This window comes from Herpailurus yagouaroundi, unplaced genomic scaffold (genome assembly GCF_014898765.1).
Source record: "Herpailurus yagouaroundi ecotype Mexico unplaced genomic scaffold, PumYag 186, whole genome shotgun sequence".
Lineage (NCBI taxonomy): Eukaryota > Metazoa > Chordata > Mammalia > Carnivora > Felidae > Herpailurus > Herpailurus yagouaroundi.
Window position 1 is genome coordinate 48,829,592 of NW_024412417.1, and position 18,104 is coordinate 48,847,695.

The 18,104-nt window shown below is 60.6% G+C and overlaps 3 protein-coding genes across 6 annotated transcripts in view; all 3 read right to left on the reverse strand.

The window, feature by feature from the left end:
- CPSF1 (cleavage and polyadenylation specific factor 1) overlaps nucleotides 1-143 on the reverse strand; it is a 19,443-nt gene extending 19,300 nt beyond the window's left edge. The window contains exon 1 of the mRNA XM_040494748.1: nucleotides 62-143. The gene's annotated coding sequence lies outside the window, so the exon portion shown is untranslated. The remainder of the gene's footprint in view (nucleotides 1-61) is intronic.
- Nucleotides 144-3,340: 3,197 nt separating this feature from the next.
- Nucleotides 3,341-7,960, reverse strand: SLC39A4 (solute carrier family 39 member 4). Its single transcript, XM_040494750.1, has 12 exons — nucleotides 7,544-7,960; nucleotides 6,761-7,045; nucleotides 6,096-6,291; nucleotides 5,828-5,979; nucleotides 5,567-5,738; nucleotides 5,098-5,270; nucleotides 4,803-4,940; nucleotides 4,600-4,722; nucleotides 4,331-4,385; nucleotides 4,040-4,192; nucleotides 3,746-3,933; nucleotides 3,341-3,654 (listed from the first exon to the last, which is right to left on the reverse strand). The coding sequence occupies exons 1-12, from the start codon at nucleotides 7,739-7,741 to the stop codon at nucleotides 3,526-3,528; spliced, it is 1,962 nt and encodes a 653-aa protein (XP_040350684.1). The 5' UTR covers nucleotides 7,742-7,960; the 3' UTR covers nucleotides 3,341-3,525.
- A 3,279-nt stretch (nucleotides 7,961-11,239) lies between these two features.
- On the reverse strand, nucleotides 11,240-17,877 carry VPS28 (VPS28 subunit of ESCRT-I). Of its 4 annotated transcripts, none has more exons than XM_040494771.1 (10): nucleotides 17,750-17,877; nucleotides 15,469-15,536; nucleotides 14,814-14,842; nucleotides 14,664-14,701; nucleotides 14,282-14,371; nucleotides 13,412-13,517; nucleotides 13,189-13,290; nucleotides 12,592-12,645; nucleotides 12,388-12,479; nucleotides 12,183-12,300 (listed from the first exon to the last, which is right to left on the reverse strand). In XM_040494771.1, exons 2-10 carry the CDS (start codon nucleotides 15,503-15,505, stop codon nucleotides 12,183-12,185), a joined length of 666 nt encoding a protein of 221 aa, XP_040350705.1. In that variant the 5' UTR covers nucleotides 15,506-15,536; nucleotides 17,750-17,877. The 4 variants fall into 4 exon arrangements, with proteins under 4 accessions (XP_040350706.1, XP_040350704.1, XP_040350705.1 ...); XM_040494769.1 differs by having other exon boundaries at nucleotides 17,680-17,790; XM_040494772.1 differs by lacking the exon at nucleotides 14,282-14,371 and having other exon boundaries at nucleotides 11,240-12,300; nucleotides 17,680-17,795.
- Nucleotides 17,878-18,104: the final 227 nt, after the last annotated feature.

Genomic DNA, 18,104 nt, shown 5'->3' on the forward strand with positions numbered 1-18,104 from the left:
GCGCACGGTCCCGGCCCGGCGCCCCCTCCCAAGCCGTGTGCAAGCAGGCGCACCCGCCCACCTGGCAGTTGGAGCCGGCTCGTGGGGGAACCGCACCGCGGCGGACGCGGCCCGGCCGGACCCGGAAGCTGAGCGCCCGGGTTCCGGGCTCCCGCGCCTGCGCAGCGCCGCGGCGGCAGAGTGGCTGCGCGCGCGACAGCGACCCCCGGTGGCTAGGGGGTGGCAGGGCAGCCTCGCGGCTCTGCTCCGAGGCTCTGCGTCCGGAGCCCCGAAACCCCGAGCTCGCTCTGCGCTCGGCTCCCTGGAGAAGCCGGCGGCGGGGTTGGAAACGGGGCTGGGGGTGCGGCGGCTCAGGGCCCGCTGGGCCGGGGGCCGCTCTCCCCGACGCAGGGTGGGGTCACCGAGGAGGGTCTAGGCCGCAGGAAGAGGCGACTTGCCCCCACCAAGCCCGCGTGGGCGAGACGCGGTGCCCGGGTGGGCCAGGAGAGCCTCGCGGTGTGGAGGCCGTGAGGGAAGACATGCGCCCAGTGAGGCTCTCGGCAAGGGCCGCGGCGGCCCGAGCAGTCCGGGGATCGGGAAAGCTTCCCGGAGAGATGACTGGCCGCGTCCCTGCCGCCTCCCGAGGAGGTCCGGCCCTGCAGGTATGCCGGTCCGCCCTCTACAACGTGAGCGCTCGCCCCAGGGCAGCGATTTTCGCCCTTCCCGTCCTCTGCTCCCTCCCCAGGCCCAGCACAGTTGCCCACGTGGAAGACTCTGGAGCCACGACCAAGCACAGCTAACGGAGATGTCTCCTCGCTTGGCAGGGACTCGCCCTGGGTACCGTTGTACAGACCTGGGACTTAGGAATGGAATAATAAGAAATAAAACAAGTAAGGGGCGTCTGGGTGGCTCAGTCTGTTGACTCTTGATTTCAGCTCAGGGCATGATCAGAGTCATGGGATCCAGCCCCACGTCCGGCTACGCGCTGAGCCTGGAGCCTGCTTGGGATTCTCCCCAGCCCCTCTCCCGTGCTCCTGTGTGTGCTCGCGCTCTCTCTCTCTCTCTCTCGAATAAAAATTATAATGAGTAAAAAAAAAAAAAAAGGAAGTATAGTTACACCCAAGAAAATGACATAGAAACATGGGTTTATGTTGCACCCATATCTGCCCACTTGTTCGTGTCAGCAACAAGGCTGACCCCTTTTGTAGTGGACAAAGGGGTCACTCGAATGCCCAGGCAGGCGTGTGACCCCTGAGCCACACCAAACCCCCTTTAAAGGTCATAAGAAAAACTGTAGCCGGGACACTAAGTTTTGGCATCTCTGTCAGATGGGCACAGTCATGGTGCCCACATCATAGGACGTCTGTGATGACTGAAAAAATCAGGGCCCACGGAACCCTTGGACTGGAGCTTGGCACATTGGAAAATGCCCTAACAAATGAACAAGAACTCATCTGTGAGAGAGGTGGTCAGTGCAGAGAGGGCTGGAGATCCTGAAGGAGCACAGTCCCGGGGAGGGCAGCAGTGGATAGGATGAGGCTCCATCCCAGTCAGAGGAGAGGAGAAGGTGGGCAGCAGAACCAGGAGGTTGCAAGGTTGGCAGTGGGAAGACAGAGGTGAGCCTGCCTGGTGGATGTACTTTCTCAATGAGAGATGAAGGTAGGGGCCTCTCAGCAGATCTGGGGCTTGAAGTTGCTGGGGAGGGACCATGATGGGCTGAAGAATCGTCCAAGGCTGGCGGGGGGGCAATGCCACTACAAGCCCTGGCCTTGCCCTCTGACCCTGAGCCTGGGCCCTGGGGCTAGTGGACACTACAGGCCATGCTCTTGCTCCTCTGAGGCAGCGCTGTGCTGGGAGTCAGTGGTTTTGCTGCACCTTCCTTCCGTGCCAAGAGGCCATCTCCGTGTTGTGGACCAGGTTTAGGAGGAAGGTGGTAGTTCCCACATTTCTCTTTTGTGCTGTTGGTGAAGACTCTTGGAGAATCAATACCTCTTGGAGAGGCCGGAGCGTCTGTCTACCGGGGTCAGGCCCGGGAGTTCTCAGATATGGCCTTTTCTGCCTGCTTTGCCACAGATTACTGGCATGCAGCCTCCACCTCCCTCCAGCACAGGTGGACCCACGGAGCGTAACATAAGACTGACTTCCACTCTCGCGCTTTTGTGTCTGTGTGTGTGAACAGCAGGCCGAATCTGATGTCCCCTGGACCCCTTCCTCTTTTTGATCTTTCCTCCCACCTCCTTTCTGCTACCTGGAAAGTGCATTTAAGGGCTAGAGCTCTGGCAGCCATTTTGGACTGTGAGGGGTGTTGTGGATTGAATTGTGATCCCCAAAAAAGATCTGTTGGAAACCTAACCCTCGGTACTTCAAAATGTGACTTTTATTTGGAAATAGAATCATCGACAGATGGAATTAGTTCAGATGAGGTCATACTGGAGTAGGCACGCTGGTAATCGGTAGGACTGGTGTCATCAGAAGAGAAGAGATACAACAGAGAAGGTCACAAGATGGAGGAAGACTGGAGCTATGCCTGCTACAAGACCCAAACCACACGTGGCCGCCAGAAGCCAGGACAGCCTCATGGGATAGATTGTCTCTAGAGAGTTGAGCAGCAGGGGCACCTGGGAGGCTCAGCTGGTTGAACATCCGACTCTTTATTTCACCCGAGGTCATGAGTTCAAGCCCCGCGTCGGGCTCTGTGCTGATAGTACAGAGCCTGCTTGGGATTCTCTCTCTTTCTCTGCCCCACCCCCACGTGTTCACTCATGCTCTCTCAAAACAAATAAACATCAAAAAAATAGTTGAGAAGGAGCACGGCTTACGGACACCTTGAATTTAGACTTCTGCCTCCAGAACTGTGAGAAAATAAATTTCTGTTGTTTTAAGGCACCTAATTTGTGATAGGCTGAGCTACAACCTTAGGGGGACTACAAGGGTCTGTGAGGATGGACACTTGGGCCGAGGACAGCGCAGCAGAGTCAGAAGGGGCTGGGGCCCCGCTGACCACGGGCTGTCACATACGCGGGTCCGACTACCTCCAAGTAGTGATAAACCCTCGTCTCTGTGAGCACGGTGCTTGTTTCGGCCCTTCTGTGAGAAGTAAACAAGTCTGATTCCTGATTGGAGACCGGGTCCCCCTGCTACCTGCAGACTCTGGCCAATTTTTCTGAGTCCACTCCCCACACAGGGCTCCCACATTTCCCCACGCAGGACTGGGGCTGGCTGCCTGGAGATCCCTTAGCACAGGCTCCTGGTGCCCCATCGGAGCCCCAGGGGGAAAGAGAGGTACTGCCCCCCCCCCCCCCCGCCCCGCTGCCTTTCTTGGTGGGAGAAACTTCCCTAACAGCAAGGAAAGCAGCTGGGCTCCAAGGGCAAGAACATTTTTATTGAATAGGGATGCTGGGTCATGTGAGAGGGAGACTCTCAAAGGCCTGGGGCTCTCTGGGTACCCAGCTACAGGTTCCACACTGGCTAGCAGACCCAAGGAGCTGAGATAGCCCAGGGGGCCAGCAGCCAGCATCAAGGGCCCGAGAGTAGGGGGGGTGGGCATCAGAGGGTGATGTTGTCCTCATACAGCGACAGCAGCAGCAGGACGGTCCAGCCGCCCAGCAGACCCATGTTGTGCAGCAGGAAGAGGAGCCAGGGCCGCTGGTCCCGCACATGAAGCATGGCTGGAAGCTGAGGAGGAGGTAGGCACAGGTGAGCGACCAGCTCTGAGCCCCTGCTCGGCTCACCCCCAGGGCAGCCGACTCCCGCCCTCAGTCCTGACCATGTCGCAGAGCGCCACGTAGAGGAAGAGGCCAGTGGCCACCGCCAGGATCCAGGCCTCACTGTCCTCTCCAACGTCGACAGCGAGCGCCACGTAGAGGCCGACGAAGGCAGTCAGCGCTGAGGCCAAGTTCAGCAGCAAAGCCCGGCGCACTGACAGCCCCGCGTGCAGCAGGGCAGCGAAATCCCCTGGGGTGGGCGGATCGGGGGTCAGGCCGAGAGGCCCGCCCATAGCCGGGCAGGTCCCGCCCCTGGCCAGCGGCCGGGTCCCCAGGCCCTGCCTCGCGCTGCTCACCTAGCTCGTGTGGCACCTCGTGGCAGAACACGGCCAGCGAGGTGGCCAGCCCGGTCTTCCAGGAGGACGCGAAGGCGGCGCCCACGGCGAGCCCGTCGGCGAAGTTGTGCAAGGCGTCGCCCAGCGTGATCACGTAGGGCAGCAATCTCAGCTCTGCGGGTGTGGTGGACGTGGGTCGGCGCCGACCTGGTCCCCCACCTCGGCGCCCCCACCTCTGCTCCCCAGGCCCGCGCTGGCGCTCTGCACAAATCCGTAGCCCCTAATCCTTCTGGGGCTTCCCTCGGGGCTCACCTGAGCTCAGTCTCCGGGGCTCCGAGCTCAGCAGCTCCGGGCTCTCCTCTGTCACCTGGAGGGGGTAGGTCCGTGTGGATGAGCCCCTGGGCAGGGAGGTGAGGAGGGGCGTGGCGGGGCTGGGTCTCCTGATCAGCAACAGAGGAGGCCATGGACAGAAGCGCTGGGGTGGAGGCGGGGCGGGGGCGGGGGCGGGGGCAGAGGCAGAAAGGGGTTCTTGCAGGGGAAATTCCATGTGGGATGGAGACACTGGGGAAGGGCCAGCTCACCAGGTCTGCGCGAGAGCCTTCGTGGGGCTGCTTAGGCGGCCGGAGCTCGCTGGGTGCTAGCTGCAGGGACACTCCGTGGCTGTGGCCACCGTGGCTGTGGCTGCAGGGCCCATCCTTTGAGTCCTGTGGGGACAGTGGCTCAGGGCCCAATGGGCCTCCATGACTCCGCCCCATCCACCCACCACCTCCAGCTCCCACCTGACCTCAGGGTCCAGGGGCAGCAAGAGGTTGAAGAGGTTCTCAAACAGGAAGAAGGTGTAGAGGCCACCCAGCATGGCCACAAGGCGCCAGGTGGACTGTGGGCCAAGGCCCTCCCCGCTGTGCGTGTGCAGCCCTAGCACCTGGGGAGGGAAGGGGGCTTTAAGGCCTCCCCCACCCCACCCACCCCTGGGGACAAGGATGGAGAGGCCAGGGAGACAGGAAGGGCTCCAGGAGGATGGGCCTCGAAGGACTGGGCAGGGAAATTCCCGTCTGGGGAGGGAGGGGCAGCGGGCTGACCTTGGGTGTCAAGTGAAGGATGGCATCCCCAGTGAGTGCACCCACAGCCATGCTCAGGAAGGTCTGGATGATGTAGTGGGAGGCAGCACTGTAGGTGGCACAGGTCAGAAGCAGGAGGCCGAAAATGGCACAGAGGCAGATGAGCAGCGTGGCTAGGGAGCCATATAGATATCCTGGAGAGGGAGCGGGGGCCACAGGGCTGAGATGAGAGCCTTTCTTGCTTCCCAGGGGAGGGTGTCCAAGCAGGGCCCAGGGAGCCGGCTCACCAGGGATGCAGGTGGTCAGGCTCCGGCCATTCCTCTGCTTACGCTAACCCTTGAAGCCCCATCCTCTACCCATCTAGGCCCCCACACTTCCCTATGACCCCAGCGGCCACTTCCTCCTCCCTGTGAGGCCCCACCTCTGTGGCACCAGCACCCAGCACCGATGGGTACGGCAAGCAGGCACAACTGGGGAGGCAGGCACTCACTTTCTGCCTGACTGAGCTGGTCCTGAGTGGGGGGACTGGACTGGGGGCTGCAGGCCCCACTTAGTTGCTGCTGGAGCAGGGCCGGGCTCAGTTGGGCCCAGAGCTCTGGAGTCACCCCCGCCTGCTCAGACAGCCCGTACACGGCCATCACTTCACTGGCACTCAGGCATACCTGAGGGGTGGCAGGAAAGGGGGTCAGGGACCTGAGCAGACCCACGAGCCCCCACCTCTCCCCAGGACGGTGGTGCATGGGCTGCTCACTGTGTCCCACATGCTGGAGCTGCCGTTAGGGGTGGCAGGGGGCACAGGGCCCTGGTGGTTGGCCCCCTTTCCCAGATGACCATGGTCGCTGTGGTCACTGTGTGTCTCCGCCACTCTCCCTACCCCCAGGCGCTGCATCAAGGCCTCCAGCTCTGGCAGGGGGGACAGAATCACAAAGTGTGTATGGGCTCCAGGCCTGCCCTCCCCAAGGACATGGAGGTCGGGGACTCAGGGTACTCCCAACTCTCTGGCCCCGCCACAGCCTCACCAGCCAGTGTGATGTTGGGATTCTCGCCACTGTGCTGCCGGAACACAAAGTCTACAAAGTACTGGGGGGTCGGCAGGGCATGGAGACAGGACCCACTGCTGACATGGTCCAACAGGGCGGCCAGGACCAGGCCAGGGTTGCTGGGAGCTCCTGCCCCTGCTGCCTCCTCCAGCAGCTGGGGCAGGTCCACACAGGCCTGGGGGAGGGGTCAGGGCTCAGCCTTGCCTGCAGGGTGGCCTTCCTGGCCTCCAGCTCTACCATCAACCCTAGTGCCCTTGCATGCCACCGACCCCGAGACCCGCCCTAACATGGTGCCAGATCAGGCTTCTCAGAGCACCACCACCTAACCCTGCCAGCCTACGGCCTGTGCTGGGTCTGACCCCTCCCCGAGGGCCCTCCCTATGGGCCCAGGATTCTTCTCAGCCCCTGTCTGATGAGGGCCCCGGGGGCTCCCCAGGTCCCTGTCCTGAGTGGTATCGGACATCCATTTGTGATCCCTGAGCCTCCCAAGTAGGTCCCCAGACTCCCCCAGGTGTCCAGGAAGGCTTTGTGGGATGTTCTGCCCACTGCAGCCAGGCCCAACCCCCTAAGTGGTCTCCTTTCTCCATGGATCCCCTTAGGTCTTCCCCATCTAGTCCCTCTGCCCCACCTACCCAGGCCCTCACCTTCTCTGCAGCAGGCCAGCCAGCAGCCTGGGCCTGAATCCTTTGCAGCAACCTGCTCAGGCCTGGGGTCAGGGCCTTGGGGCCCTCCAACAGGGCCAAGAGATGGTCAGCACGGGTGGCCCAGCGGCCAGCCTGGACATCTGCACATGTGCCCTTGGGGTCACTGAGGTAGAGGGCAGCGGCGGCACTGAAGCGGGCGATGTGTCTGTGCTCCAGGACTGCCCCCCCGGGGAGCCCTGGCTTCTCAGGCCTGCCCAGGGCCAGGGCATCATCCACAGAGAGGCACTATGGGCAGAGACAGGTGCCTATGGTTAGGAAGCTGCCTGCTTCCCTGTGGGGCCCATACACACTGGTCTCGCCCTCCCCCTCTCCCACCCACCCCTCCATCATCACTCTTTCACACACTCCCACCGTCACCACCCTCTCGATTACACACACACACACACACACACACACACACAAAAGGGCTCGGGGCAGTGGTCCACCCATCCCAGGGTGGCTTCTTCCCGGAACCACTGCCAGTTTGATGGCCTGGGGACTGACGGAGGAGGCGGCCCTGGGATCCTGGAGCTATATGTATCCGTCACAGCCCCCGATCCTGGGAGCACAGGCCTGTCTGAACTCAGAGCAGAGGAAGGTGGGCGCTGGCCTGCAGGCAGGGCCTGGGTGCTTGGCCACCCGGCCTCGCCTCGGCCCGCCTCCTGGAGTTTGCCCAGGCCCTTTGCTTCCAGCCCTGGGGCGGAGCGGGCCTGGGCTGGGGGACCCATCGGGTGCGGCAATTACCTTTCCACACGGCCCGTCGGCGCAGTGCACACGGTCCGCCAGTGTATTTAACAGGCTGCCCAGCACCACACGGTCCAGAACACCCTGGCCCGAGGACAGCAAGGTCAGCAGGCGGGTAGGCTGAGCTGCCACCATGGTCACCATCAGCACAGACAGCAGCAGCCCCAGCTGGAGTCGAACCAGGACTGTCATGGTCATGCTGAGGCCCCTGTGCACTCTGTGCTCTGGGGAGGCCGCTGACGCCAGGGCTGGCTGGGGCTCTCGGGTCGCCTAGGGCCGGACTGGGGCTGGGCTCTGACCCGCCCGAACGCGTGAGGACCTCTCCCAGGTATTTTTCCTGCAGGGCTCTGTGATTGGCTGACTGAGGCACCTCAGGTTAACCATTCCAGCCACAGGTCCTCCCCGAGGTTGGAGCCACTGCCCGTGGGGGGCAAGAGCTGGGCCCCTTCCTCTGCAAGGACAGCCTGGGCGTCTGCTAGCTTGTCTGTGGCTCTGCAGAACTGTGGGGCAGGGCTGCGTTTTCTATGCCCGAGGGGTAACCCTCTCTCTAAGGTCTGCCGCCAACAAGGGGGGCCTGGGCCAGAGGTCCCCAACATTCCACCTGAGAGGCCTGAACACACCCCTGCCCCACTCCCCTCCCAGCCCCTTCCCTGCTTGGCTTCCTTGGTTCAGGCAGCTTAGACACCCTCACCCCACCCTCAGCCTTAGGTCCCAGTTGGGGGTGGGGGGGTGGGGCCCTCTTCTCCCATGCGTTGGGGAGTCGTCCTCCCCTTCCCCAACTCTGGGGAAAATGCCTGAGGAAATGGCCAAATCCCCACAGGACGCAAGGGGAGCCCACTGGGCCTCCTGCTTGCTGCCTCCTGGCAGAGGTCTCTTGGGCTTTCCTGGCAGGAGGAAGTGGGGCAGGATCCCAAGCTCCAGGCCCAGGGGCTCCAGGGAGGGCTGTGACTGCCAGCTCTGCACCCGCCCCTCCCTGTTGGCTCCGTCTCTGGCCTTTGAACCTCTTGGCTTATCTCTGCCTGGTTGGCAGGGGAGGGGCAGGCCCCAGGGAGCCGGCTGGCACCCCTGGCCAGGTCTCAGGGCAGCCTTTGTGGGTTTTTTTTTTTTTTTTTGCTTCCTGGAGGGAGTGTGTGGGCGTCCCCTTCCCCACCTGGTTCAGCTGGCCACTGACCCTGAGCCCTGTGAGGTGTGGTTGGGATGGAAGAGGTGAAGCCCTGGGGCAGCTGGGAGCCAAGGCCCAAGGGACTCTGTCCCCACAGTCCCGTGGGCCCAGGGCAGGGCATCATGCTGAGGGCAGAGTCCTGGGCCTGAGGTCGCCCCCACACCCCCACACATTCATGCTGGATGGCACCAGTGTGATACCCCTGGGTCCTAAGAAGGGGCTGGGGCAGAGGAGATAGGAAGAGCCTGACAGGGATTTGGATGATTCTTGGAACCCTGAGTCAGCAAGGAGGGAGGCTGGAGAGATTCAGGCACTCTGAAGACTGTAGGCACAAACTGGCCTTTTTCCTACCCCACTGCACCAGGACCACGGGGCTGGCTGCAGCAGGAATTGGGGAACTGGCTGCTGCCTCAGGCCACCCACTGGTGGGTGGGTCTGTTACTAGAAGTAATAGAATAATAGAAGTAAGGGTCTATTACTTCTGGGCAAAGATCTCAGACCAGCCTTCTAGGCTGGCCTTCCCAGGTCCCTGGGCTGGTGGCAGAATTGCCTGAGCCACTGAGGCTTGTGGCTTGCACTCCCTGGGGCAGCCCCTTTGACCTCAGGAACTTCATGCTGGCCCATATTCCTTTGCTTCATGCACCCTCCACCTCTCCCAGCAGATGCCCTCCATCCCAGCCCAGAGAGGCCGCAGAAGGCATCACCAGTGCCCCTGCACATCTGCCTGCCCCCTCCCTGGTGCTGGGGTCACCCTCTGGGTGCTGCACCCTCTCTTGTGTCCCTGGGCCCTTCCTACACCATCCCATCATCCAACACGCACACTGCAGTCCCTCCTGTCTTCAAACGCACCTGTGTCCATAGCAGCACTAGTTCAACCTCCAAAACACAGAAACAACCCAGGTGTCCACTGAAGGATGGATGGATGAATGAAATACTGTCTATGTAATATAAGGGGAACCCTGGCAAGCTCTTCCGATCTCCTCTGCCCCAGCCCCTCCTTAGGACCCTGGGATATCACACTGTGGTGCCATCCAGCATGAATGGGGGGTGGGGGGAGGGCGACCTCAGCCTTAAAAAGGAAGGAAACTTAGGGGCACCTGGCAGGCTCAGTTGGTACAGCCTGTGACTCTTGATCTCAGTGTCGTGAATTCAAGCTCCACACTGGGGATAGCACTTTAAAAATTTTTTGACACATGTGCAACATGAATAAGCCAATCGCAAAAAAATAAACCCTGTATGGCTCCACTTGTAGGAGGCACCTAGTCAAAATCTAGGGACAGAAGGCAGGATGGTGGCGGCCAGGGGCTGGGGAAGGGGAACGGGGAGCTGGTGTTTACTGAGGACAGTTTCTGTCTGGATGTGGTGATCGCTGTACAGCATTCTTGGTGTACTTCATGCCGCTGAGCTTTAAAACGTTTAAAATGGTCGGGGCGCCTGGCTGGCTCAGTCGGTAAAGCGTGTGGCTCTTGACCCCAGGGTTGTGGAGCTCAAGCCCCACAAAAAAAAATAAAATCTTTACCAAAAAAGGCAAATTTTATGTTGCGCTTAATTACAATAAAAAGAAAAAACTGTATCGACCAAAACAACCTCCGTTGCCCCTTCAGCTGCCATCGACATCAGGATCTGGGGTCTCTGGCACTGGCAGTGTCTCCCAGGCTCCCCTGAAGCCCCCCCCCCACCCCAATCCTGTCAAAGGCCCCAAGGGCTCCCCAGGCCTCTTAGTGGCGAGTTTCCCCATCTCAGTCTGCCCTGGACCCAGCTGCTTGTCCGCGGCTAGGGCGTCTCTGGGTTTCCTTGGCCCCAGCCATCCCTTCTTCCGCTCCTTTGTGGTGTTTCTATCCCCAACCTCCAACTGTGACAGTACCAGTCCCAGGGCCTCTTGGGTACAGTTCCTGGCACCTATCAGAGTGAGTTTTTGCCATGGAGCTAAAAAGCCTTCAACGTGTTCACTTCCTTCATTCTGAAACTCCAGCTTCTGATGTCCAGCCACCCACCTGATGCCCTTGGCCAGCTGACACAATTAGATTCCGCCTGTGCCAACAGCTCTGGCCACACCCTCACGGAGCCCCTCTGGGTGCAGGTGTCCACATGTCCACAGGAACTCCTCCGTCTAGCTGTTCTAGTGCAAGGCCTGGGTGTTCACTGCACACCGCATCCAGCCCAGCAGCAAACACTGTGGGTGTGACACACAGCACGGCCCACACCCAGAACCGAAGGACCCTTCTCTGCCCCCCCAACCCCCACCGGGCCAGGCCCCCCATGCCAGTTGCCGCTCTCTGCTGTCTTTCCCTACTAAGACCCAAAGGACATGGGGCACACCTCCGCTCTGAGGCCCCTGCTGGCATCCAGGGCTCCAGGTACAATCCCAAGTCCTCACCTGGCCTCTCTGCCCCCCTTCTGCCAAATGGCTCTCTACTCCTCTCTTCCTTGCCGACTCTGCTATCCTTGACCGCCTGCCCCGTGCAAAATGGCACCTCCCCAACTGGCAGCCAGTTCACACACAGACTTTATCACCATCCAAAATACTACACACCTTACTTAATTGCCTTTAATGCTACAGACATCCAGAAGTACTACTAGGAAAAAGGAATGCTACAATTAAGCTCTAGCCTGTCCCTCATCCCAGTGCCATAGTTGCCAAAACGTGACACGATGCACCCCGGAATCCAGAGCCTTGGTCTGTGGCTTGCTGCCAGCTGCCTGTGAGGAGGTGGCCGTGACGCCGGGGGCCAGGGCTTCTGCAGGGTTGACAGCCCCTGGCCTCGCAGCAGGTGCAGTAAACACTGGTAACTGAGCCAGCATCGGCCTGTGAACACCCGTGTCCCCACCCGAGGACTGTTGCTTCCCCCACCTGACCTTGCTCCCGAGCAAGGGACACCCTCTGTGGTGGGCAAGACAAACTGTCTGTCCCGTGAGTCATCTACTGGGGCCCCGGTGAACCACTACAAGGACAAGGCCCTGCGCTGGCCTGTGCCGTCCCCCAGGGCAGGGAGAGGTACCAGGGGCAGCACAGCAGTGCTCCGGCCCCCCAGCTGCTTAGAGCTCTCAGGTGAAGGGTGGGGAAGCGGATGTGAAAGGCAGCCTCCTCTGTGGTCAGATTCAAGCCTTACCTGGCCCCTGCTCCCAATCACCCAGGGAAGCTGGCGTCAGACCCTTTCCTGAGGAACGGGCCGCACGTTCAGAGCCTCTGTGCTCCAGCGAGGCAGGATCCCACCCGAGGCCCAGAGGGAAGACAAAAAGGCAGGGCAGGCCCGGCTGGGGGAGGGCAGCCACAGCAGGCATGGGGGATCAGAAAGCATCTTTATTGTGGGGAGGGCAGGGAGAGAGCTCTGGGGTGGACGGACACACAGACGGAGGAGCTGCTATGAACAGCAAGGCGCATGCAGACCATCCAGGGGTCGAGCGTGGAGCACAGCTGCAGCCCCTCCACCGGGCCCACCGGAGAGCCTTCCTCCCCAGACCCCGGGACAGGGGGCCTCAGGCATGCAGGAAGCGGTTGAAGGCGTTGTAGGCCGACTCCAGGTCAAAGAGCATCTGGCGCACCTGGGAGTCATCTAGCTCATCAGAGGCCGACATGCCGCTCAGGGTCTGCAGCCTGTGGGAGCACAGCACTGAGGTGTGTGCACGGGAGGGGCTTCTCGGTCCTTGACGGGGCAGGGAAGTCTCGGGCAGGGATGCTCACCACTGGCTGACGGTCTGGCGGCCCTCGAAGTCGGGGGGCAGGTGGCTCATGCGGTGCATGGTCTCCATCAGCTCCCGCAGATCAGGCTGGATCTGTGGACAGGACGCTCGGCTTCCTCTGCCAGGAACCCTCTCCTACCCCCGCCCCTGCCACTCCCTTCTCCAAGCCACCCCTCCATCCCTCTGTCCCCTCCGGGAGCCGCACCTCATCCATGGCACGGATCTCCAGGCGCAGTTTGTCCATAACTGTGATGAAGAGCTGGGAAGAAGTGTGTGTGTGAGGTACCACAGACCCGCCGTAGGGGCTCAGGGTGGGGGACTCCTTGCAGCTCGCGGGCCTGGTTCCTCTGTGGGGCCAGGCCCAGGTCAGCCCCCACCCAGCCCGTCTGGCCCGTTGTCTCCCTCCTCAGCCTCTCTCCTTGGCTATCTGGTCACTGGGTCCCTGCTGGACCCCCCTGTTCCCATAGCCCATGAGCTCTCCTCTATGCCACCTGGCCCACAGGGTTTTGGCTAGGCCTCCTGGAGCTGTGGGTGCATGGGAACCCTGGCTGCACTGACCCTCGGTGCCTCCCACAGGGGTCTCTCTTGGATGCTGCCCAGGGAGAAGGTCCTGCCCACCCCTCATTCCTAACTATGAAGACCCCCTCCCGGTGTGTGTGAGGGCTGCGCCCTGGGAGCCCCGGGCTCCTGTGTACACGGTGGCCACGGCAGGCAGCGTTGGCCCCCCTGACCTCTCGTAGGCCCCCGAGGCCGCAGGAGCCCCCCTGGCCCCTCATAGTTCCCCGAGGCCGCGGGAGCGCACCGAGACCACGTCTGCAATGCAGCGGTTCAGGTTGCCCTTGTCATCTTTGATGGTGATAGGACGGTCCTCTTTGATCCTCTCCATGGCGAGTGGGCAGTCCAGCTGAGGGAGGGCGGGTACCATGGGTACTGGGCCTCACAGGGCAGGTGGCCAGACCCTCCCCAACAGCACCCACACCTCCCGCCTGCTGTTCCCCGGGAAATGGAGGGGCCAGCTCACTCACACGGAACTTGCGGCAGAATTCATCAATGGAGCTGATTTCTGCGCCCTGAACCTGCCGGAAGGCGGCTTTGTACTGGACCAGGAGCCGAGAACAGGCTGCAGTGTACCTAGGGAGAGGGCCAGGCTGCTGCCCTCAGTACAGGCTAGCCCTGCCCACACCTCCTCTCTCTCTCGGCCCATCCAGACACAGGGCGGCTCTCAGAGAGATCAGAGATGGGCCACGAAGGCTGAGGCTTCCCTTGGAGTCTAAATACAAGACCTTAGGAGGACAGTAAGCAGAAGAGGGAAGTGGCCCAAATATGGCTGGCTGCCACACGGGATGAGCCCAGACCCAGGCAGAAGCCTGGCCAGCCCCCTCTTCTGGAATACACTGGCCACACCTCCACATCGACAGCTTGTGGACCTACAAGGCAGGCCTATCTCGCTGAACAAAGGCCCCGTGTATCTCCTAAGTGCCAGGCCTGGCCAACAGCGCCTCACATGCTGATCTCCCTGACCCTTCTGCTTGCCTTCTGCAGCCCTTTTGTCAATGAGGACATCTGTGCCCAGGGAGAGCCTCGGGCACAGGGGGAACCCCCGACCAAGGTGGTAGACAGGTCTCTCCTCCTGAGACACTTCTGTACCACGACTAGGACTTCCTGGCTGAGACGGTGCCAAAGCCACAAGCACCCAGGGGCAGCCTCCTTGTGCTGGGTGGCTCCCACAGGAGTGGACCCCCTCACAGCCTGGAGGAGGCAGGATCCATACGAATCCCCAGCTCAGGCCTCAGATGCCTGCTCTTGCTTCCTCCTGAGCACCCATGCCCTGGAAGGCAGAAACAAGCTTCCACAGACTGGCTCTTATCACCGGTGCAAGGTCAGCGGGCTCTCACTCATTGGGGGTGACGCAGTCCTTGATGTATGCCTTCTCCAGAGCCTGCATTGTCTTCACAACCGCAAACAGCTCCGCCATGTTGTCATATCTGAGGATAGTGTGTCCATCAGGCCACGGCTACCAAAGCCCAGGGAGGGCACTAGCCCTCCCAGGGTGAAGCTGTGGCAGAGCTCTGCATTTCAGCGGCCTCTCCCCCCCTGCCCCAGCAGAGGCTCCTTGGGAACTGTTTCGCCAGCCTGACCCCAGAATGGGGGTGGTCCAGAGGTTGGGGGAAGTTACTCAGGGGAGGCAGGTGAACATGGTGTGTGTGTGTGTGTGTGTGTGTGTGTGTGTGTGTGTGTGTGTGTGTTGGGTGGGGGCAGTCCAGGGGCGGGACTCACTTCTCCCGTTCCCGGGCGTTCTTGTACAGCTTCACCTCCTATTGGAGAGAGGACAGCGTGTCAGCCCACGGTACCAGGGTGGCTGCGGGGTCTAGGTGAGGCTCACACAGGTGCTGGCCAATGCTGGCCAGGTGGACATCTGCCACTCACCTCATATAACTCCGGCTTGTTTCCAGGGGCTGCAACAGAGCAGAGGGCTAGCAAGCTGGCCGCAAAGGCAACCCCAGGGGGCTTGTCCACTGGCCCTAATCCCAGCCCCATTTCATTAGCCCACCCAAGGCCTCACCCTGTGAAACATCCCAAAGAGCCCAGAGGGAACTGGAAGATAGAATTCTACTCCCAGCACCCCACCATCTTGTCGCGGGGTGGGGGACCTGAGCACACGACACTCCTCTGGAGCCAGGGAGACACATGCCAGGCCTGGCTCCTCACTCCACCGCTGCTCCTCAGTTACCTCACTCTATAGCAGGGTCACCACACCTTGCTTACGGTGCAGGGACACGGCACAAATGATGTTTGTCACATGCTTTGTGACCTTTCCCCTGGCTTGACTCCAGGATACCCAGGACCCCCTGAGATTCCAGCCACACTAAAGCTCTTATCTTTGTGCCAAGTGGGTCCCACCTGGAGGTCATCTCTGGGCCCCCTGGTGATAAACTGCACCAGTCCCTAGCTGCCCACTGAGGCTTGTATAGGGGAGACACTTATAGCTCCCCCCCCCCCCCCCCCCAACCCTTGGCCTCTGCAGCAGGGCCTGAAAGCCTGGACCCTCTGGGTCCCTGGGTCCAGATTGGGCCACACTCACCTCCCATGCCTGGAGTGGCTGGGATCCCGTGAAACATCTTGTAGGGCTCAGGTGGCCACAGCAGAGACCTGGGGAGTAGAGCCAATGCCAAATCAAAGGTGACCCCTAACACCCCTGGGTCTCATGTGCTGGACCTCATGAAGAGCTTCCCTGCCCTCAGCAGAGTCAGAGTCAGACAAGAGATAGCGGAGATAGGGAAACTGAAGAACTCCATGAATATCTGCTTTTTTGCTTCCTTTTCTGCTTTTATTCCTGCTAGCACCTGTACCCCTGCCTTGCACATGCCTTATAGCACAAACGAAGTATGTCTACCTTGTAAAGGTCAAGAAGTTAATCATTTCTTTGGAGTCAGCACAGTAGATAACATCTGAAGAGTGACTGGGCAAGGCTGTCCTGTGCATATTCCAGGCCATTGACATGGGACTTTAGACACCTTGATGTCAAGACCCCCAGGATATGTCTTTGTCCTGACCAATGTCTGGATGCCTGAGAGGACATAACCCTCAATAAAAACTCCTGACCCCAATCAGAGACTCACTATTCTTTGCTTTCCGAATTTCCCAGATGCTCCCTCTGCTATGCTCTGTCAGTTATGCTATTCAATAGACTCTGTTCTCACTTCCTTCAGGCTCACATTTGATTTCTAACCTGTGTGAAGGTAAGGTCCCTCTTGGCTGGTCCAGCAGGGACCCCCTCTGAGTCCCTGGACCTGGCCTGCCTACATCATAGTGATGAACACACAAGGTGTTATGTGCTGTGGTGAGAACACCAGTTCTGCCCTAGAGACTGTCAGGAGAAAGTGGGTGCTGAGGAGCATCTCAGGAGGGGAGAGACCAGTGGCGAGGGGTGGGGGCGCACTGAACGATGCAAGGCAGAAGATAAGAAGGTGGCAAGTTTCAGAAGACCAGGGGAGGAGCATTTGGGCAGAGAGAAAAGCGTAAATAACACAAGGCCTTTCAGAGGAATGCAGTGAGAGGGATAGACAAGCGGGGGACAGAGCTTTCCGAATGAGGATGGAGGTGGAACCAAGGTACACAGCTCTGGCCATCAGAACTGAGTTTTATACTAACGCAGCGGGACTCACTGACAGATTAAACATAAGCTCTTGGGGGCTCCCAGGGGGGAAGCGGGCTGAGAAAGAACAAAAGCCTGAGGCGGCTGGGAGGGTCCTGCCCACTCAGGTAGTTGATGCAGTGCCTAGAGTCAGTTTCAGCCATGCTTTGGACGTGAAACCAAACCCACTGAAGAAGTATTTGAAACAGAATGTTAGTTGAAAAGGAATCAAGAACAAGTCCCCTATTTCTGGCCCAATGACAGTCACGTGAGCTGAATCGGAAGAGATGGAAAAGGAGCAGGCTCCCAGGAACGCTCGCCCTGGCGCTGTTGTGTGGGGTTCCAGAGGCTCCACCGTCATCCAGGGTGTGCTGAGGCAGTTCAGGCCAGAGGAGAGGCCAGGCTAGCTAGCACCGCTGACGCCTGACACTAGGGGTAGGTGGCGTCACACACGGGACGATTAACTAGGGAATGAAGAGAGAAAGCAGCCCAGGCTGGAGCCCTAGGGTACCCAGGGATCAGAGGGACCAGAGGGAAAGGGTTAAGGAGCACGTCTCCGAGGGAGGGATCTTGTCAGGGAAGGCAGATGCATTACAGAAGTCCAGCGGGTGGCAGCTGGGAGACTACTCAGCAACCCGTCCGAAGCTTCTAAGAGGGGGTGCCCGGGCGGAGAGGACTGAAGAGTGGAGAAATAAAGGAAAGAAAGCGCCTGCAGTTCTACGGTGGGATTCCACTCTGTCGCGAAAACGAATGTCCCCTAGCTACAAACGAACATATAGCTAAATCTCAGAGGCCGGACACTGAACCGAAAAGCGAGTTTCTAGATAATGCCCACATTTGACTGTGTAGATGCCGCCCAGGCTGCCCCCGGGTCCAAGCGAGCAATGAGGCGCCCCGAGTGGGGCGGGCCGTGGGGGCGAGGCCCGACCGGATGCGGAGGGTGCACGCGGGGTCCGCGTGCGGCTCGGGACGGACCGGCACCCGCGGGACACACCCGGGGCTCCCGCCCGTTGGGAACGCCGCTCTCAGGGGCGTCAAGCCCGGGGAAATGGCTTCGCAACGCCGGGCGGGGCCGGGACTAAAGAGACTACCCCAAGATGAGGAACGAGGTGCCTGGGCGCGAGGGGTACCCTGTGCGACAAGACGACGCGCACGGACCTAGCCCAGCGGCCTTTTCCCATCCGGTTCAGCTGGCCCTTCCTAGTTCGCCCCACCCGGCCCGGGGTACCTGCGCTCGCTCTGCCGGTCTGGGGGACCCGCGGCGCCGCGCTCCCAATCGACCGCTCGGCGCTCTCTTTGACGTTTGCGCCTGCGCACGCACTTACCCCTAGCTCCCTCAATCTACGCTCGATCACCAAGGTCTGCCCCTGAGCACACCTCCCTCCCAATCGACTACCACCATGACGTCCGCGCCTGCGCACCCGGAAATGGGTGCGTCCCGACTCCTGGCCACGCCCGCGGCCATACAAGCCACAGGCGGGAAGGGGCTCCGGGAAAGGAGACTGCCCTCTCCGCGTAACCACCAAATGACCAGAGCTGCCCCCAGTTCCAGCGGGCTCTCAGCTCCCCTACAGGAAAGTGAA

What these genes read in the sequence shown, in the direction of transcription:
- SLC39A4 (XM_040494750.1), bottom strand. Translation starts at nt 7,741, where the DNA reads ATGACCATGACAGTCCTGGTTCGACTCCAGCTGGGGCTGCTGCTGTCT. An exon ending in GCTGGCCTGCTGCAGAGAAG is followed by an intron (nt 6,292 to 6,760) that starts GTGAGGGCCTGG and finishes CCCCTCCCCCAG; the next exon opens with GCCTGTGTGGACCTGCCCCA. An exon ending in TGCTGCCCCTGGACCCTGAG is followed by an intron (nt 4,723 to 4,802) that starts GTCAGGTGGGAG and finishes CTGTCCCCACAG; the next exon opens with GACTCAAAGGATGGGCCCTG.
- VPS28 (XM_040494769.1), bottom strand. Translation starts at nt 17,702, where the DNA reads ATGGGAAAAGGCCGCTGGGCTAG. An exon ending in GACTGCGTCACCCCCAATGA is followed by an intron (nt 13,518 to 14,281) that starts GTGAGAGCCCGC and finishes CCCTCTCCCTAG; the next exon opens with GTACACTGCAGCCTGTTCTC. An exon ending in GCATTGCAGACGTGGTCTCG is followed by an intron (nt 12,646 to 13,188) that starts GTGCGCTCCCGC and finishes ACTTCTTCCCAG; the next exon opens with CTCTTCATCACAGTTATGGA.